Below are 18,441 nucleotides of genomic sequence, written 5' to 3'. Positions count from 1 at the left end.
CTCTCTCTCTCTCTCTCTCTCTCTCTCTCTCTCTCTCTCTCTCTCTCTCTCTCTCTCTCTCTCTATCTCTCTCTATCTCTCTCGGTCTCTCCCCCTCTGTCTGTCTCCCTCCCTCCCTCCCTCCCTCCCTCCCTCCCTCCCCTTCTCCCTTCTCCCTTCTCCCTCTCTCTCTTTTATTACTTTTTCTTCCTATATATTTATCCATTCCTTTATCTTTTTACCTTTCTCCTTTCTTGCCTCTCCGTCCCCCCCCCCATCCCTCATGAATCTGTTTAGTCTACTTGGGTAGCTTTCCTAATGATTCCTGTTTCTTGTGTATTTCTGTTTTTCCTTTCTTTGTAAAATCTTGACTTCTTCTTTATTTCATTCAGTAAATCTTGATTATCTCATCTCCGCCTCGATGTATCTTCTGAGAAATATCTATTCTTTTCTTTCTTTACCTCTATGATAATGCTTACAATGATTATCATTATATTATGTATGTGCTTCCTTTTTTTCCTCTTCAATTTTTCTTTTACAGTTGTCTGTGCCTCCTGTAGGTGCAATTTGAAGGACATTTTCTTTTTATTTTGTATATTTATAAACGGTTGATTAAAGATACACAATTCATTTAAGCTTTCATTCGTTGGAGAATTCAACATCGGCTGTCACATTACAGTGAAAAGTGCCTTAATAATCACAAAAAGAAGCAAATAAACAGAAAGGGGTCACAAACCCCTGAATATACACATACACAGACTTCATGTATCTAGAAGAACTCTTGTTAATTGACAGCTGCAGCAATAAACTCCTATTACAAAACTCTGTATTTGAATTGGGAACAGGTGTTTAACTTTATCACTGAATTTCTTGACATTAAGGCATTGGGGTTTTGTGTGGATTATCTTAGGAGGTACGTCTATATCCACTAGGACCTTTCCCCTCAGTTGACTAGTAATATCCATTGATTTGAACAGTCAATTTAATAGAGCACTTTCAGCCATGTCTAGATGAGCTGTAGAGGTTATTATGTTGTTACTGCTGCCCTAACAATTCCATTGCGCTCCATCAGCCTTCATGTGAAGAATTAACTCATCCAATCAATGCCTGCTTGCTCTACAATACATGGTAGTTATGCCTGTTGCAGGGCAACTACCATACACATTAATATACACTGTGATAAACAGTCAATGAAATCATTCAATATTTGTTAATTGCTGTAATATCTCCAGTTGTGAATTTTATTATGATAGTATTGATGTAACCTACATTGCTGGATACTGTAGCATAGGAAGGCACTCCTTGCATAGGATACTGTCTACATCAACATAAGATTTGAAAAGACAGGAACATTAGGTACATGGAAGCATAGTCAATATATAATGACTTAAAGAATAATATGATAATGAGAACATCATAGTAGGCTAGCATCAGTAGTGAACACAGAGCTGTCAAGACTGAGGAATATTATTTATATAAGTTATAATAAATGAGGAAGAACGGAAATATACAGTAGTAATAGTAACCTCCAGAACTGCTAGAGCTAAGCAGGTGCAATGTGTCTGTTGCAGTATTGTATCTTATCAAAATGACTGGAAAGTCCATTCCATATTGGACATGTTCAACTGACCCATTTGTTAAGTTACCACACCTGTGTTTAGAACTAAAGGGTTTTCCTCTGCTATATGTCTTTCTGTGTGGAATGATATCACAGCCCATGTCACAATTTTCCAGTTTATTTCCTTATAATACATCGCTATTCTGTCTTTCTAAAGGCATCACATTTTATTCAATGTGTCCTCTTTAATTTTGTGTGATTCGCACTTCTCTGCCTGTCTTTATGTTCTTAGATTTGCTAACAGATTTGATTTGATTCGATAATCAAGAGATAAAGATTATGCATTAAGGTCTTCAATCAACTTCTGTGAACATTTATTATAGGCAGCCTTGTGAGAAGATAATTTAATTCATGGCTGATTACTAGAAAGTTTAGGTAGCTATTTGGAACATCCAGGAATATGTGATAGAAAGAAAGAAAAAAATAATTAGATGAATTTCATGTGATGCAAACAAAGGAATACTGAGAATTAACACTTGAAAAATTTAACACTAGAAAGAAAGAAAAAAAGTGAAGAGATAAGTAAATGTATTCACCTACAGGTGATTGTATGAACGATAGGCATTTCCACTATTACCACAAAAAATATTGAAAATGTTCTTGCAATTCCTCAATCATTTTGCATAAGCTTGTAGCTCTGACCAATTAAACCATTGAATTAAGGACATTTAGGCGATAAAACTGTTATGATTATAAATTTTAAATGAACATAATGCAGAGATGAGAAGTCCATACTGGATCTGTACATGTTTCTGTCCTCTTAGCTTCTTGTCTTGTTTGCAACCTAGCTTGTTTGTTAAATGAATGCCATTTCTGGATGATTAATTGTTCTCATTAAAGAAAGTGAGTGATTTCTCAAATTCAACCAACCTTTTTAAAAATAATTATTACCAACAGCACAAAAACATCAGAAATCAGATGGTGGTTTGATTTCTTCTGAAATCATAACTCTCATTTTGCTTCATTTCAGTTTTGTTTAATTCATGATTGTTTACAGTTTTCTTTCCAGATAGTCTTCAGTTACACCAACTGCAAAGGACTATTTACTTTCATATGTTTAATATATCAATGTTACAATGTCTTTATTTTTAATTGACCAGCATTCTCATTTCTAAATTGATTGCCTTGGTTTTAAAATATCTTTGTTTATTTGATCAGCATTCTTATTTATTTGACTGACAAAACAATATGTTGTGTATAAGTCAGTACATCCCAAAGAATTCAAGTTAGAAGACATGTGCATGTGCTTTGCATGTTATTTCACATTTATGCATGTCATAGAATAAAGAGTTATCTCAGTCTGCACTTTGAGATGCACTCACACATTTTTAGATTGTTTGTTTAAATCGTAATGCAAGAAGAGAAGAAATTATTCGAACAAAATGCCACAGCAACTCAATGGATATCATGGAAATTCATTTGATAAAGAAAATGTAATATTTAATATATATATGGTAAATAGTGGTAAATTTATCTTAAATTGCCATACTTTTGCAAAATCCCAGGGTAGATGTGTTTCTGAACTATTTCTACAGCAGCTATTTATTGGTTCTCCACTAAAAGCAAAAACAAAAAGTCAAAGCCAAATTTGTAGGAATTACAGAGAATATCAAATTAGCCTATTCAAAATGACTTCATGAAAACAATTTTGTTAATGTTTTGTTTACAAGAACACCTCAAGGAACAAAAAATATTGTATACAGTAATATGAAGCATGTATTTATTTGTTCATGGTTTGCATGGCATACACTATTTTGATATTATCAAAAGTAAAAATATATTTAATAGATAACATATATTGTGTAGAGTATGTATCTTGATTGTGTATCTAACAAGTCCGAATAGTATAAGTTGTAAAGAGTATGATTTAATACTTATATGCTGAATCCAGTGCTAGAAACATGTTAATGTGTAATATGCGTGTTTAATTTATCTGGCCACTAAACATTCTTTTTGCTTGAAACCATTCATCAGTTCTTCTCTTCATGTTTATAACAGGATTACATCTGTAAATTTGCTCAAGATTTCATTAATCATATCGCAACTTGTTGTATGCAAATACATGTTGAGAGTCATTGCCCATTATGTCATTTTTTCCCCTTACTAATAATTTATTATGTCATGTTTTCTGTGAGTGAATAAAGTCATAGATAGTTTATGTCCTTAGTCATTAGATCCATCTATTATAAAGCCATCATAGAAACTATCCCATCAAATCTTGTTATCATAATCTCTTTTATCATTCTTAGTCTTGTTATGTGCTATCAATGGATTTTGATAAAAATATATTTTAATACTAGAAAGTTTGTTGCCCATTTATATATATTTATTGAGGAATATCGTTTTGAAATAAAGTTACCTAAGTAACAGGTTGAAGACTTCTAAAAAACAACTATTTAAAGCACTTACAGTACATTTTTTGTTAAACCTATTTTTTTTTTTTTTTTTTTAAATAAAAGAACTAGTGATATTGGGTAAATGTGCCTCTCCAAGTTGTCACAATTTGCAGAGACCCGAATATAGAGTGGAGATAATATAACTTGATAAAGCATTTAATTGCAATTTTGAAAGAGAAAACAATTCTACCACCAAATATGTTTGAATTTGACGGTTAAAAATAGGAAACATAAATGTGAACAATTATTTAATTTTGGGGTGAAATGTAATTCAAAATTTGGAGGTCAATAATTGAGTAGAAAAGAAATGATTAAGTATTGACCCAAGTATTAAATCCTGAAGCATTTTCATATCAGTAATGATTGTGAGACCTTGTAATGCTCTTTATCCCAGTCTATGTTCATCTATGTACAGTACAACATTTGAATATTCCAAAGAATGACTAAGATCTTTGTGATTTAATATCTGAAATGTTAAAGCATGTTGTTCTCTATTGGAAGAGAACTAGTGATCAATTATGAGCACTTCCATTTTGCAGTGTATTACGTTTTATTTGATGTGTGACATCTCATCCCTAAGACAAAAGTTGAGACGCATGCATTTGCCTGCAGTCGGGAAGGGCCACTATGTCAAGTATCTTCATTTTGTATGACAATACTCAACAAAAACTTCCTTTTTCCACCACGTGTGAATACAGGGCAGCACTCCTATAAACGTCACATGGACAGTAGTTTGAAGGAGAACATGGGCAATCCACCACATAGAGACAGAGGACGCTCTAGCCACGGTCCCATCGGGTCTAAGGATAGCAGCTCACAGTCCAACACAAGCAACAATCCCAACCAGTCAGATATACCTGACAGGAAAGCCAAATCTACGCCAAAGAGCGCCAGCAAACTGCCAACAAAGGTAACCATGTTGCAACAGTGCGTTAATATTCATTTCATGAAGCCTGCACTTTTTGGGAAGAAGAAGAACTTCATTAATTGGGTTTTTATTGCTTTAGATTTTAGATGAAACACTTTCCATTTGCAGCATTTTTTTTATACATTGGGAGCGTTACACTGAACTTGAGTTTATTATATAATCAAGATATTCATCATATATCTAGTAATCTCCACGAATACATCAATAACATACAAGAATTGATTGGAAACAATACTAGGTTTTAAGAAAGGTTTTTTTTTATTAGCTTGTACATGTGCTCTACAACATAGTATTTAGTTTGAGGTGAATGTCAAACCCTTCATGATGAAAATGAATTTGCATTTTAACAAGTAACTTTCATGCTTTACTTCAGTTTCTGGCACTTGATTGAGCATGTTGGGTAAAACATATGTTATTTCAATCTTATACTTCCGTTTCATTGAAAGCGGTTCAATTATGAGCTATTTGCCCCCTATCATTTCCACAAATCTAATTCTAACCATATATCTTTCTGACAAATTGCTGTGATGATTTGTTGTTTTTGAAATACCTTTAGACTCCTCCTGGTATGAGTAGGAGAAACACGTATGTCGCAGGTGAGAGGGATTTCCCTGGCTCAAGTAGAACCAATGGCAGCAGTGAAAGGTAAGAAACCAGCTAACAATCTTCTCTTCTCCTTGCTTACAGACCTCACTTAAGTAGAGTTGTAGTGTATATGTACTGGAGTGATTGTATAAGATGGTTGCAGTGGTTTATCTGGGCTCGCTCTTTAACTAGGTTGAACATGTCATCACGACAATAAAAGGAGGTTATATTAACTATCTCTACCAGCAGTATACAGAGTTGCTTTGTTGATCACTACCATCTAGCAGCTCAGCTCACTCATCTATTGCTATTTGTATGAGTATGCTTTAGGTACAGCATAGAAGATAGCATACACCTCTATGTATTGCTAATAGTGTGTAGAGCAACAGAGATGTACTTAGTCACTCGTAATGATGTGAAAGTAAAGCTGTCTTTCACTATGCTATCCAGAAAATGGTTGCTTTCGTCCAATTCTGTATATATATATAGCCATATGCATGGCCCATATGGCTGCTGAGAAAGGCTACGAAGTATCATGATGGCTTTATTATTTAAGTGTAACTACAAGAAAACGTCTATTAATTTTAATAAAGTGAAATTACCTTTGAGAAATGGCTACAACAAAAGGAGAATTATTTGTCTATTTTGTAGTTCATTAACATGTAAGTCATGTTATTTTGTGTTACCGGTACACATAAATACCTAAGGTAAAATTGATGTGCGTAGTGTACACATCTACAGGTATTGTGCTTAAGCTTTTCACTTTACCCATATTGTGTCAAATAGTAGGTTGGTAAGAAGAGTGCAGCCACACCAATGTCACCTATTATTCCAATTCAACCTATAATCCAAACTATAATTTACCACCATCCTTTGAGTTGAGTCACCATATTATTTATTGATTTTGTTTTTGTTTTGTCTTTCTATCCCTGACTCATTCATGTCCTTAACCCCTACACCTGTATATATTGTAATCACTGCGTGTACCGCAAGACTTGTAAAGAGAAAGTGAGGATTTAGGCTTGAGTGTGGGTTTCAACAGTTGGACATGGGTTTTAATGCTATGCTCCATTGAAAGTACACCACATATAAGGTTTTTTTCTTCTAAAAGATACATTGTTACATTTGAACACTTAAATCCTTTTTAGTATGCCCTAAATGTGCCAAGTCAGGAAAACCTAGAAATTTATGGCTGTGCCTATTACTCTTTGGAGTCTATAGGTAAAAAGAGACAACTTTATTGGTATTATCCTGACAACTTCGGAATTAAACATCGAAAGTGAGATGTGCCCTTGAAACATGAGGCGTTGAATTACAATGCTGATTGATTTTACGTTTCTAGGTCAACAAGACATCAGAAATCCTCCTCAACGTCCAGTCATCCTGTCAAAGGGGCACTCCTCCCGCCCATTGACGACCCCAGTAATCGGCCCAGGTGAGCCTGTCCTTCCAACCAATTCCCAATCTCTTGGGTTCCATCTAGAGCTGCCTTTTCAAAACAACATGTCTCCTGCTTCCCCTCTTTGTCCCTGTCTTTTATTCTAGTTGTACCCCCATCTAGTAGATAGCTGTAGGGGGCACGGTTGGTTGGTTGGAGTATGCACCCTTACCCCTCCCCTCCCCCCCCCCCCCCCTCCCAAATGGTTACACTGGTAAATCAAGGACCTGGTCAATGAAGATTTATTCACCCCCTCAACTCCCACCCCCCTTTAAAAAAATTGCCCCAAATTTTCTACCCCTCAATGTTATTCATAAATATATCAAAGAATAAAATTATGACTATCAAAAAGAATTGGCTAACTGTGAAGATTTGGGAGGGGGTTATGCTTGGCAGGTTTAAAGTTGTTTTATGATAAAGCCCTGGTTTGTTGTTGTATTTTGATGTTTGTGTGACCAGTATGATTGTGAGAACCTTTGTCCTACCTACCTACTCCTTCATCCTCAAACCCATGGCTGCACTTAACAAACCACCTGTCTTTAATAATACCATGCGTAGGAATCACACCAGATTGTTTACTACTTCTCACCTCAATGCAAATGTATTGACTTTGTTTTTTGTAACACAAGTTTTGTGTTCATTGTGATTCCCTTTAGCAGTTGGTTGATTTATGTATACAGATACTAGAGACAACACCATACGTATGGATATGAACATTGTAAAATATTTCTTTCAAACTCAGTGATAGATAGAATCTAAGGTGGGGAAATGTTGAAAATTATGCTCCATAGCACTTTGAGAATACTGTACATGGATGTACTAGAAACATAGAAAGCAGATGATCTAGCATTGGAGTTTATGTTGATATATTCAAAACATAATACATTAATATAAAATGTGTGAAATCTAAGAACTTCGTGAGAAGACACTGTAAACATCTAATTCTTTTTTTTCTAGTGTGTCATCTGTATCTACTTCAACATTTGTGCATCGTTAATAAATTCACAAAAGTGTTTGTTATTGCTCTTCAGGGGTCATATTACATTCATTGACTTCTTCTAAACAACATTTCATCCTTCGAATAGGTTTTTATAAAGAAATCATTCCAACCATATAAAGAATGAAATGAAAAGGGGTTATAAGATGCTAGTAGTAGTTTCATGAAGCCTTCATGTCAATGTATTTGTTTTCACTAACAGGTGTCAATAATCATTTGTGATATTTTTCAATCTTCTATCTTGCCAACAATTTTGATTCACTTGTTCATGTTTAGCTTTTGTATTTTTAATAAGAAATATATCTTTTTGTTGTAGTAATCATGTGTTGTATTGTAATGTATGTTTGTAGTAATGTACAGTTTGTTCTAGATTCAAGGAAAACATCCCGGTGTTGGTCTTCTCTGAATTCTGTTGCTGTTACTTTAATACAATAATGAATTCTCTTTTCTCCACTAACGTTTATGTGTGCACTATGTAATTCAAATAATAATGTGAGATATTTTATCAATATTTCAGATATTTTGTTTTAGATAGGCCTATGGCAGTAATTACCAATGGGGATTCTTGAATGCCTCTTAAGCTATATTTTCCCTGGAACTGATTTGCCTGGAAATTGCTAATGGATATCCTTCAAATCGCTAGTTGGTCTTAGCATACTTTCATTGCAAAGTTAATCCTTTTTCTTTATATTTTGGCATGTTTTAAAGAAAAAGTTGACAGATTTTAGACCTGTACCTGTACTGTTTTGAATCAAGGCATACTATATGAGGACTATCATGCTACTTTGAACTTATCTCGTTCTTTTTCCTTATTTTGGATGAGCTCTTGTGATATCTCAGTAAAACCTAGTAGATAATAATTTATATTCACTGTTACTGCCTTCTAAATATATATCATCTCTTTCTTCTAGATTTAGTATTACCATTTGTTGTTTTCAGACACCCTAACATAACATGTGTGGTTTTATTTTTGTATGAAATGTATACCATTCACGTTCATTCTTTTGTTTTCTTTGTTTATGTATCCTCTCTAACTGCATTTTTTAAATATTAAAAATTGCTTATGTGTTATTCATCATTTGAGTTGCAATTAATTCCAGTATGCAATTCTTCATGCACTTTTGTTATCATTTCTTTATTCAGGAATTTATATTATTCATCCTTAACATTTATTCTCTGACATTTGTTTTTACAAGAAAAGATATCTAAATTTTGTTTTTAATTTTTATTATTTACTCTTTTGGCCGCATGTGCTCAAATATTATCGAAATTTTAAAAAATTTATATTTTCAATTTATCAAACTTGGATTCATGATAGATATATGCACATTAAGATTGTTAAAGGCATCAAAATTCAATATCAAATGCTTTGAAAATGATCTAATTTGAATGTGTTTGTCAAATGTACTTCCCTTCCTTCTGCAGTACTGCACCTAACAAGAGACACCAAATAGGGGGTTCACCTAGTGTGAGGGGGCCACCAGTACAAGGCTCTAATCTTCATAGAGGTACCGTCAACCGAGCTACCATCCATGGTGCACCAGGTAGGCGACCCATGTTCAATGGACCTGCATCGGCCCAGGGTAGTTCACAGGATACATCTACCAGGAACATGGGTGGCCCACATAACATCTCCTTATTCAGCAAGTTTGCTTCCAAGTTTAGCAGAAGGTGGGTATAGTAGGAAACATTTAGTGTTAATCTATGGTGGTTGGTCAATCAAGAAACAATTAAAATGGGGCCCTGAGATTTTTTGCTTCAGAAATTATCTTTTTAAATCAGCTGTCAATGTGTTATAATGTGTGAAATCTCTGAACTGGATAGCAAAGTCATAAGGTCCTTAAACAGATATTTCTCCTGTTGCTGTTGCAATGTAGGAATTAGCGCAAATGCCAATTCCATTGACATTTTTAAACTGCAGGGGACGGGGCATTGCTTTGTAGTGTAACACTGGTAATACCAAAACAACCAATATGTATCTCATATTTTGATAACTGATTTCATTCCCATTTCATGATTTCAGGTCACTAGTAATGGCAGAACCCCCTTCAGAGTATGTGAAGCCAAGGTCACTGCGCTTTACCTTCAGTATGAAGACGACTAGCTCCAAAGAGCCAGACTCCATCATCGGTGAGATCCGCCGTGTTCTTGAGTCCAACGGCGTGGACTTTGAACAGCGTGAGCGCTATCTATTGTTTTGTGTACATGGCGATGGGCGGGGAGATAACCTCATCCAATGGGAGATGGAGGTGTGCAAGCTACCACGCCTCTCGCTCAACGGGGTGCGCTTTAAACGGATATCAGGCACCTCCATGGCCTTCAAGAACATTGCCTCCAAGATTTCCAATGAACTGTGCTTGTGAAGTGATGCCGGAACCATTCAGCAACATGACAGCTGCGACGAGATTCAAGTCCAACTTGGTTAGATAGCACCGTATCTGACATACGCTCAAGGAGAGCGTGTGTTTGCGGTTGCTACTACCATCCATATCCTCCACACTTTCATAATACCGTCTGCTTTGTATGTGAACAAGATGACATCACATCATGGCATCTTGATCTTTGAAGCATCTTTTTATCATCTGTGAAGAAGCTCCTAGAACTGCACTCTTCTGTACGCATATTTGTAATGTAGCAATACAAACCAGATTGCGCACCATGTTCACCCAACTCTTATACCTAGTAGATGCAATGTAAGATAATCACTCTCATTCTTGATGTTCTTCAGGATTCAAATCTACACCAGCTCACAGAAGATTCCCAAGACTCTACAGTGTTGCTGTTTTTGTTTGAATCATCAGAAGGAAGAAATATGAAGCAGACACCAAAGCACAGTACATTCAAATCTAGTGTAAAATCTCCAGATTCTGCTCATGTCTTACCTGAGTAAGAATGTTTCTTGCAAAAAACTCAAATTGAAATTGAGGTAACATAGAAAAGATCCTTTCAACTTAGGCCAATCTCAGAAGAAGAAGATGCAATCTGCTGTGAGATGTTGATCTATTTGACCATGTCCCTTTATCTATTAGGATGTGTGATGTGGGTAATTGACAAGCAGGGTATGTAACCTTCTTTCAGGATCTTTTCATCAAGTATGTTATCTCTTTGAATCCACTGCCTCACCCGTCGTAGCTGCATGTTTATAGGCCCTAGCTAGCTTGTCTGAGATGAGAACAAGCAGAAGGAAGGAAGGAAGGGCCTACCACGATTGACCGTTGCTTCGTCGGCTTCGGATCGTGATGATGAGACTGTCATCAAAGACCACGCTGAATGGTTCCACATAACATTATTCGCTTTACGTTTACCAAAACGGAAAAGCGTCTTAACTGCCAAAAGAAGGAGCCCTTGTGTTTGATGATGTAATCATCAAGCTGGGGAAGATGGGATGTACCTGGGCTATAAGTGCCATTTAGTAGCCAGCATGGTACAGGAGAAAGCATCGATGGAATGGAATTGTTTTTAAATAGTAATTCAAGTGATATATGACTTATAACTAAGAGTGTTTCTGCATCACTTTTTTCTTCTTTTTTTTCTTCGTGCAAAGTGATGCAGAAAAGAAAAGCTAATTTATGTGAATATCGGTGATTAATGGAATAAACCTTTCATATGGGTTTATAGTACATATCGCATTCAGAATGAATGAATGAATGTTAGGGGTTTGTCAATGAAGTTGAAGACTCGAGTCACAAGGATTTAATGTGTGCATACTTATAACATAGAATAACATGGGTCATACGTAGTGCTCAATAACATTCACTGTTTATTATTTCATCTGGAAGGAAAGAAAATAATGCAGTCTGATATACTAACTGATGTAAAAACAAAATAACCTACATCAATACAAATATAACTGCTACTTTGTGGAAGTATGTAACTTTTGTAATTTTGATAGAATTGACCATTGTATGTTCTATAGCAGTTATTTCAGCGATAAATGTCCGGTAAATTGGGCCTCAGACTTTTATACTAGTCCAATCAGTCTAATGTCAGCTCCAGTAAAATTACGCAGACTATATGATCAGGCAGGCAAGATGATTGAACGTAGAGCATTATCCAGGTCCCAGGTATTATTAAGTTATGCCACATTTAAATCTGTGTTTCTGGCCATTTTCATGAAGGAGGTTTAACCAGATATTTCACATCAAACTTATGCAAATTGAACCCTAAATTTTCATTTTCTATTTGTCATTTTTTGCTTATTGATGGTTAAAAGAGCTTCTCCATTTCATATTCAATACCCCTCAGACTCACAGCCTTTATTTTAATTTTCCCCTAATTTATTCATCAAATTTGATTTGCTAATGTTTTTGTTTTGACAAGATTCTTTGAATTTGTAGATGTTCTGGTTGGTATATTAATAAGGTTGATGTGACCAAAACCCTTTGTGATGTCATTCAGAAATGATGTGGTGTATAGAAACGCATTTTGTCCATCATGACCATTGAGGTCTTTAGTCTTCACTCATATAGAAAGATCCCTAACTCGCGCTATTCATTGTTGAGAGTTGGAGGTAAGAAAAGAATGTTTGGTCATTTTAACGTTGAACCTCCTTTGTGTCACATGGCCTTTCTACGAGTGAGTTTTACACAGCGTTTTGTCACTGCTTTCAAATTTTGCCAAGCACTGTAGCATAATGTTGAACCCATGGCAGATTTTATACATACTCCTGGGCTGCATTGTGTTGTCTGGAGCAGTTGGAGTCCCCAGTATCATATTGGATGGTGTATGTCCACAGCTGTATCATCTCAAAGAGCCACTAGATCCTCTGCGTTACATCCTCCACCAAATTTTACACAGCTATCAACATGATTGCAATAACACTCAGAAAAAGAAGGAAAAGAATGTAAAATGTTATAACTTATTGCACCCAATAGCTTCCTTTTCTTTTCTTTTTAAATCGATTGAAGTTAACTTCTGTTACACAGCAGTGCTTTCATCGAAGAAGAAAAGTGTTTGGCAAAATTTTGTGGCAGTGCAAAAACATGAAGATTGAACTTGCAGGTATAGTTGATGTACACAGTGTAGTGCACATGTGTGATTTAGCCACGGAATGCTTAGGATTCTTGCTCTCAGTTTAACTATGTTCTACAATAAACTATTCATTGAATAAAAACAGGAAGTAATGAAGAAAAAAAAAGTGAAGTATCTGTACATAACATGTAAAGTAGAAGAAAAAAATATGTGGAATATGTTCTTGTACCATAGAAACAAAATAATTATGAAAGACAGTAGAGAAAAAAGGGGTTGCACTGTACATGAAAACAAATGACTGATTTCTGGAATCCTGATTTGTTTTTGTTTTTGTTTTTTAATCACTATTATTTATTGTAGTTTGTTTTGATTCTGTACATCTTCAGCTGTCACCTTGAATGTGTTTTAATTTTGAGTCTTGTTTTAAGATTGGGATGGTTGCTAGGTTCTTCAAGTGCTGCACGTCTTCTAGCCTGCTACACCAAAGTTAACTCATAGAAAAGAGTATTTACTCCCAAGATTTCTAAAGTGCGATCAGAAGTGCCATTTAATCATTGCTGAACAAGGGGTTGAGAAAGTTATTGAAATATAGAAGGATTAATCCAATATGACTTCTCCATCTAGAAATTTGATTGTGGCTTATTGTTTTGTCCAGACATCCAAGTGAAGTTTCTTTTCACACAAATTCCTTATGAAATCACAGGTAGTGAATTATCATACTCTTCACTGTGCATCCCTACAGTATATCACAACATAGCATCAAGTGAAATGATGTCAGCATCTCCTTCAAACAATGGTTTCCTTCATAATGTGCTTCACAAAGCGTTACTTAAATAAGTCATCTAATGGTACATCACAGATTTGTTTGTTTGCTGTTTTTATAGTCTACCATTATGCTATTCAGATTATCCAAAAGGCCATTATTCCTCATGCCAACTTTCAATGTACCTTATCCTCCCTATCAACCTCTCATCAGCCACTAGCCTCATATTTTGTTCATCTCAATTCCAGAATATTGTCTTAATGTGTAATTTATGTTTTTTAACTATTCCAAAATATAGAGTTATTTGTTCAGGGTATTTTGCTGTAATTGTAATAATAACAATGCCGTTTTATTTATTTGAAAGAAAGATATACTAACTGGACCATAGTTTGGGAGAAGACTAAAGCTTGATTACTGTCAATGAACCAAAGCAAATGGACAGCTTTGATAGAATGTGAAGAAGGTTCGATAGAAATCTCTTCTTGGAGTGTGTGTGAATGCAAGAAAACAAGTGATCAGAGAATTTATCCTTTGGTTATGATTTGCCAGTGATTTAAATCATGGCTTTGGAGCCTCAAGAGCATTAACTCTGTGTTGAAGTATATGAGATAATGACTTTGGGGCTCCAACCAGATAATATACATGTATGTTTATTATATAAGATAGAGTCCACTTCCAACATTGAAATAAAAATAGCAAACTGAGTACTTATTTCATCATTTTTTGTTGTCAATAGATGCTTGCAGCGAATGTATATTACTTTAAATTTAGGTCACCTTCATAATTTGTAATGTTTTTAAATTGTGTTTAAAAAAAAAGTGATGATGCTGATGAATTTATCCTGTACATTTCATTGCATATGAGCAAGTCTTCATAGTGCAATGCAAAAATGAATATAAAGAGAGACAGATCAGTGAATTTAGGGAAAGCTATTTGAGATAAGACTTCCATACTATGAAAGGCATAATGAGTGGGAATTTGCATTATATATTGGGTTTGGGTATAAAGGTAGGAAAGTATATAAAGAAGAAACAATTTAATGTCATTCAATTTCAAGGTTGTATTCGAGAATGTGAGTCTAAGAAAAATGATCACATCAATTATTATTAAAAAGTCCACATGAAATACTTCCCCAGGGTGTTGTCTGTCCATCCATCCCATCCCCCTCTTTAATAGTCTCAATAATTATTTACTTCGATTAGCAGAATGCATCATAAATCAATCATGTTGTTGAAACAAAGGTCGCAGGTCACACAGGTCATTTCACAGTATATATAAGCTAAGACATATTAGCAACATGACTACATGAGATCTTCAAAATGTAAGCAGTTTTTAATATGCACACTATTAAAGACCAATTTATTTAGTCACTTCCGCTAATATATCTTGATATGATGCATTTCGAGAATCAAAATATTCCAATTGATCTTTTTGACATAATGGGTGTATCTTATAATGGTGTATGAGAGTATCAGTAGTGTGATAATTGTTGACATTGATATTTCCATATAGGGACCAAAACAATGTCTTGAATTTTGAATAATAAAGTGTTAGGGATAAGAGAGATGTGGACAAACTTTAAGCCCTTTAAAGATACGATACATCTGCTGTTGAAATAGCAAGGTATTGTTTATTGCCTTGTTTGAACAGCTGGTCAAAATTGTATCAGTACTGATTATTAACATCTACATTGTAAAGAGGGGAAGCGTGTATGTGGATTTCAAAAGCTTCAGACCATGTACACTGGAGATCAACTCTCTCTTTCTTTTTCTCCCTTTTTTATTTGATCCCAAAACAAGCTCTGTGCTCGATGTCGGAATGTGATTAATTGTGGAATATTTCCAAAATTAGATAGATTCATAAATGATTATGGGTCGATGTAAAACTAAACTGCCAGAATAGAATTGCAAATATGATTGGAGGAAAAGTGAATCGATTAGTTGCTTGCCAGTAGCTGCTACCGTATTGCTATTTATTTGACAAGGATTGAGTTAAGAGTTCAATTCATTACTTGAGTCTCTATATAGCTATGGGACTGGAATCCTTTATCTTTTAAACAGTCAGGATTGTAATGATTTCCAGTGTTTATGCTGAGATTGCATTGTGATGCTGTTCCACACACATACACTGAATGCCTGTAAGTATTTGAGCAGAGTGAGAAAAGGAAACAAATGGTGTGTAACTAATAGACATTTGTATGCACAAATTGATGTGTTATTTTTATATGCTAGGTACAAGTAGTTAATTGCATGGAAATATACTTCTTCTTTGAATTTGAAGGAGAAATCATTGCGGAATGTGTTACAATCAATCCAATGTCTGTTGTGTATCAAGTCTATACAATTATTTATTTTTAAAATTTGATTCTGTTGTGTCTAGATATTGAAAGTCTTGGAGTGAACATATTCACCAAAGTGTAGCTCCCCCATGGCCCTCCCCCATGGCCCTCCCCCATGGCCCTCCCATGCTCTTTGCAATGTTTTGCACCATGTTTAGAAACCAAGTTTTACCCAATGGCAATACTCTTGTTTTAATTGTTTCATTCATTCTAGATATGAGAATGTTCTTCATCTCTCCAATTGTCTTACCTTTAGATGAATCTTTGAAGATGCCAGTCTTGTGTCTGGCCTCTGGCATAACCTAGTTTGTTTCTTGAAGTAAGAGGGAAGCCAAAGTTTTTCAAATGTCTTGTCATATAATATTATGTCCCTTTCCTGTGTCTATCTTGTTTGTTTTCTTTTCATTTGTTATCTAATAACGTGTGTGCGTGTTTTGTGTGCATGCTTGTGTGAACAACAGCACATGTTTGTGTTGTGCATATACCCATGTCCCTTTTGACTAAAGCACATTCATGTGGACCAGAATTACTAAAAAAATCAGTCAAATTACTACTGGTAACTATTTCAATGTAAATCATATTCTTTCTTTTTTTACTTTCTCCTATATGTTCACACAATTTTTTTTTAACAAAGTCAATAAAATGCAGAAGTGAATGTAGTTCAAGATTCTTGAAATATTTTGGCTTCCTGACAGTGTGAGAGTTGACAGCATAATATGAAGCTTGTACATTTCAGTGAGAATGAAAAACATATGATATGGAACGCTGCCTACTCTTACTAGTTAGTCACGTGTACATTTTTGCAACCTTTTTTTTCTGTTTGTTTGTATGGAAATCTCATGGAAACCTCAGATAGGATGACAACGTGTAGCAGTGCAAACCCCTCTTTTTGTCCTTGTATGTAAAGGCCTAAAAAAATGATGAGAATTAAAATGACAAAATTTGTCAGAACAAAATGATGGTGTATCTTTGTGTTTGTATTCGTGCTGAGAATAAACGTACCTACATTATTATGTGTGCATGCTTAAATATATCATCGTCACTAAGATTTGCAACAAACTTGTTGCAAATGTAAAGAAAACTAATAGTTATTTGTCTCCAGATTATCTGAAATTAGTTATGTGGAAGAACATTATTAGCTTAAAGTATTTGGCATCACCTAAACCTAGGAGGTGAAAAGCGAGATGAATCATTGTAACCTTCGGGTCTCCTCCCAGTAGGCCTATAGCTGATTAGGGGTGTGCAGGTGGACTACTACTGGGATTTCCCCCTACTCTTATACAAATAGTGCAGTAGATTCTTAACGTGCAAGGGTGGTGACGTGACTCTACACAAGGCATCCATTTAACGTCCTGGCTGTGAGACAGAGTGTTTTCCACTGTAACTTAAGCCTGTTTATGAAATGGGATGGCATACTAACACACGTCTGCCTGGGTTGGATTGGAACCCACAATCTTTGGTTCGACATGCAGACGCTTAACCAACTGGGCTAACTCACCCCTAGGAGGGAAGTAAAATTTAGAGAACTTAAAATGAGCGAGGTTGATTTCAAAACAAGATGTCACAAATAAAAATGATGGTGAGAAAAAGTTCTAGGAAAATTAATGACAAATCACAATGTCTTTATGTATTAATTATAATAGGATGCGTAAGTAGTAAATTGCTATTAACAGCAAGAACAAAAATGCAAAATCAAGATAAGTTCTGACTGAAAAATAAAGTTAGCTGAAAATTGGGACCCTTTCTTAATATATTTTTTAAAGTTTTTTTTTAATTTAAATCCCAGAGGTGCTCATTTTACTTCAACAAGTGCCCCTTCCTTTTCTGATAAGTGCCCCTTTTCATTTGTGAAGAGTGCTGCTTGTCACCTCTGATAAGTGCCCCTTTTTCTTTCTAATAAGTGCTCTTTTTTATTCTGATAAATGCCCCTTCCCTTTTTTTAAGAGCCACTTCCCCTTCTAATAAATGCTCCTTAACACCTCTGATAGATGCCACTATTAAAATCTCATAGGTGCCCCTTTTCCTTCGACAAGTGCCCATTTTCCTTTGTACTAAGTGCCCCTATTCATCTCGGGTGAGAGCCCTTTTTCAGGTACAAGAAGTGCCCCTTCACCTCCAATAATTGCCTCTTTTCAAATCTGAGAGGTGTCCCTTATATTTTGACAAGTGCCCCTTTTCCTTTGTATGCCCTCTTTTTCATTTGTATAAGGGCCCCTTTTCATCCCTTATCAGTGCGCTTATTCAAATTTGAGAGGTGCCCACTTTAACTCTGTAATAAATTCCCCTTTTCATCTCTGATAAGTGCCCCTTATCCTTACTAATTAGTGCCATTTTCCTTTTGATAATTGCCCTTTTTCCTTTGTAATAAGTGCCTTTCTCATATGTGCCCTTTTTCATCCCTGGTGAGGGCCCCTTACTAGGTGCAAGA

General features: G+C 35.3%; 1 protein-coding gene across 9 annotated transcripts in view; it reads left to right on the top strand.

Moving 5' to 3' along the window:
- Positions 1 to 16,969, top strand: part of LOC592325 (MAP/microtubule affinity-regulating kinase 3) — an 81,143-nt gene extending 64,174 nt beyond the window's left edge. For 7 of the 9 annotated variants that reach the window (XM_030999609.1, XM_011668423.2, XM_011668420.2 and 4 more), the window contains 5 exons: positions 4,692 to 4,903; positions 5,478 to 5,566; positions 6,849 to 6,941; positions 9,367 to 9,612; positions 9,965 to 16,969. In XM_030999609.1, coding sequence (XP_030855469.1) covers positions 4,692 to 4,903; positions 5,478 to 5,566; positions 6,849 to 6,941; positions 9,367 to 9,612; positions 9,965 to 10,304 — 980 coding nt within the window. In that variant the 3' untranslated portion in view covers positions 10,305 to 16,969. The remainder of the gene's footprint in view (positions 1 to 4,691; positions 4,904 to 5,477; positions 5,567 to 6,848; positions 6,942 to 9,366; positions 9,613 to 9,964) is intronic. The other 2 variants (XM_791855.5, XM_011668425.2) reach the window with 1 other exon arrangement.
- The last annotated feature ends 1,472 nt before the right edge of the window (positions 16,970 to 18,441 follow it).

This window comes from Strongylocentrotus purpuratus, unplaced genomic scaffold (genome assembly GCF_000002235.5).
Source record: "Strongylocentrotus purpuratus isolate Spur 01 unplaced genomic scaffold, Spur_5.0 spur5_scaffold_5, whole genome shotgun sequence".
NCBI lineage: Eukaryota > Metazoa > Echinodermata > Echinoidea > Camarodonta > Strongylocentrotidae > Strongylocentrotus > Strongylocentrotus purpuratus.
The sequence above is the reverse complement of the archived record's forward strand: the minus strand, read 5'-3'. Positions and strand labels throughout refer to the sequence as shown.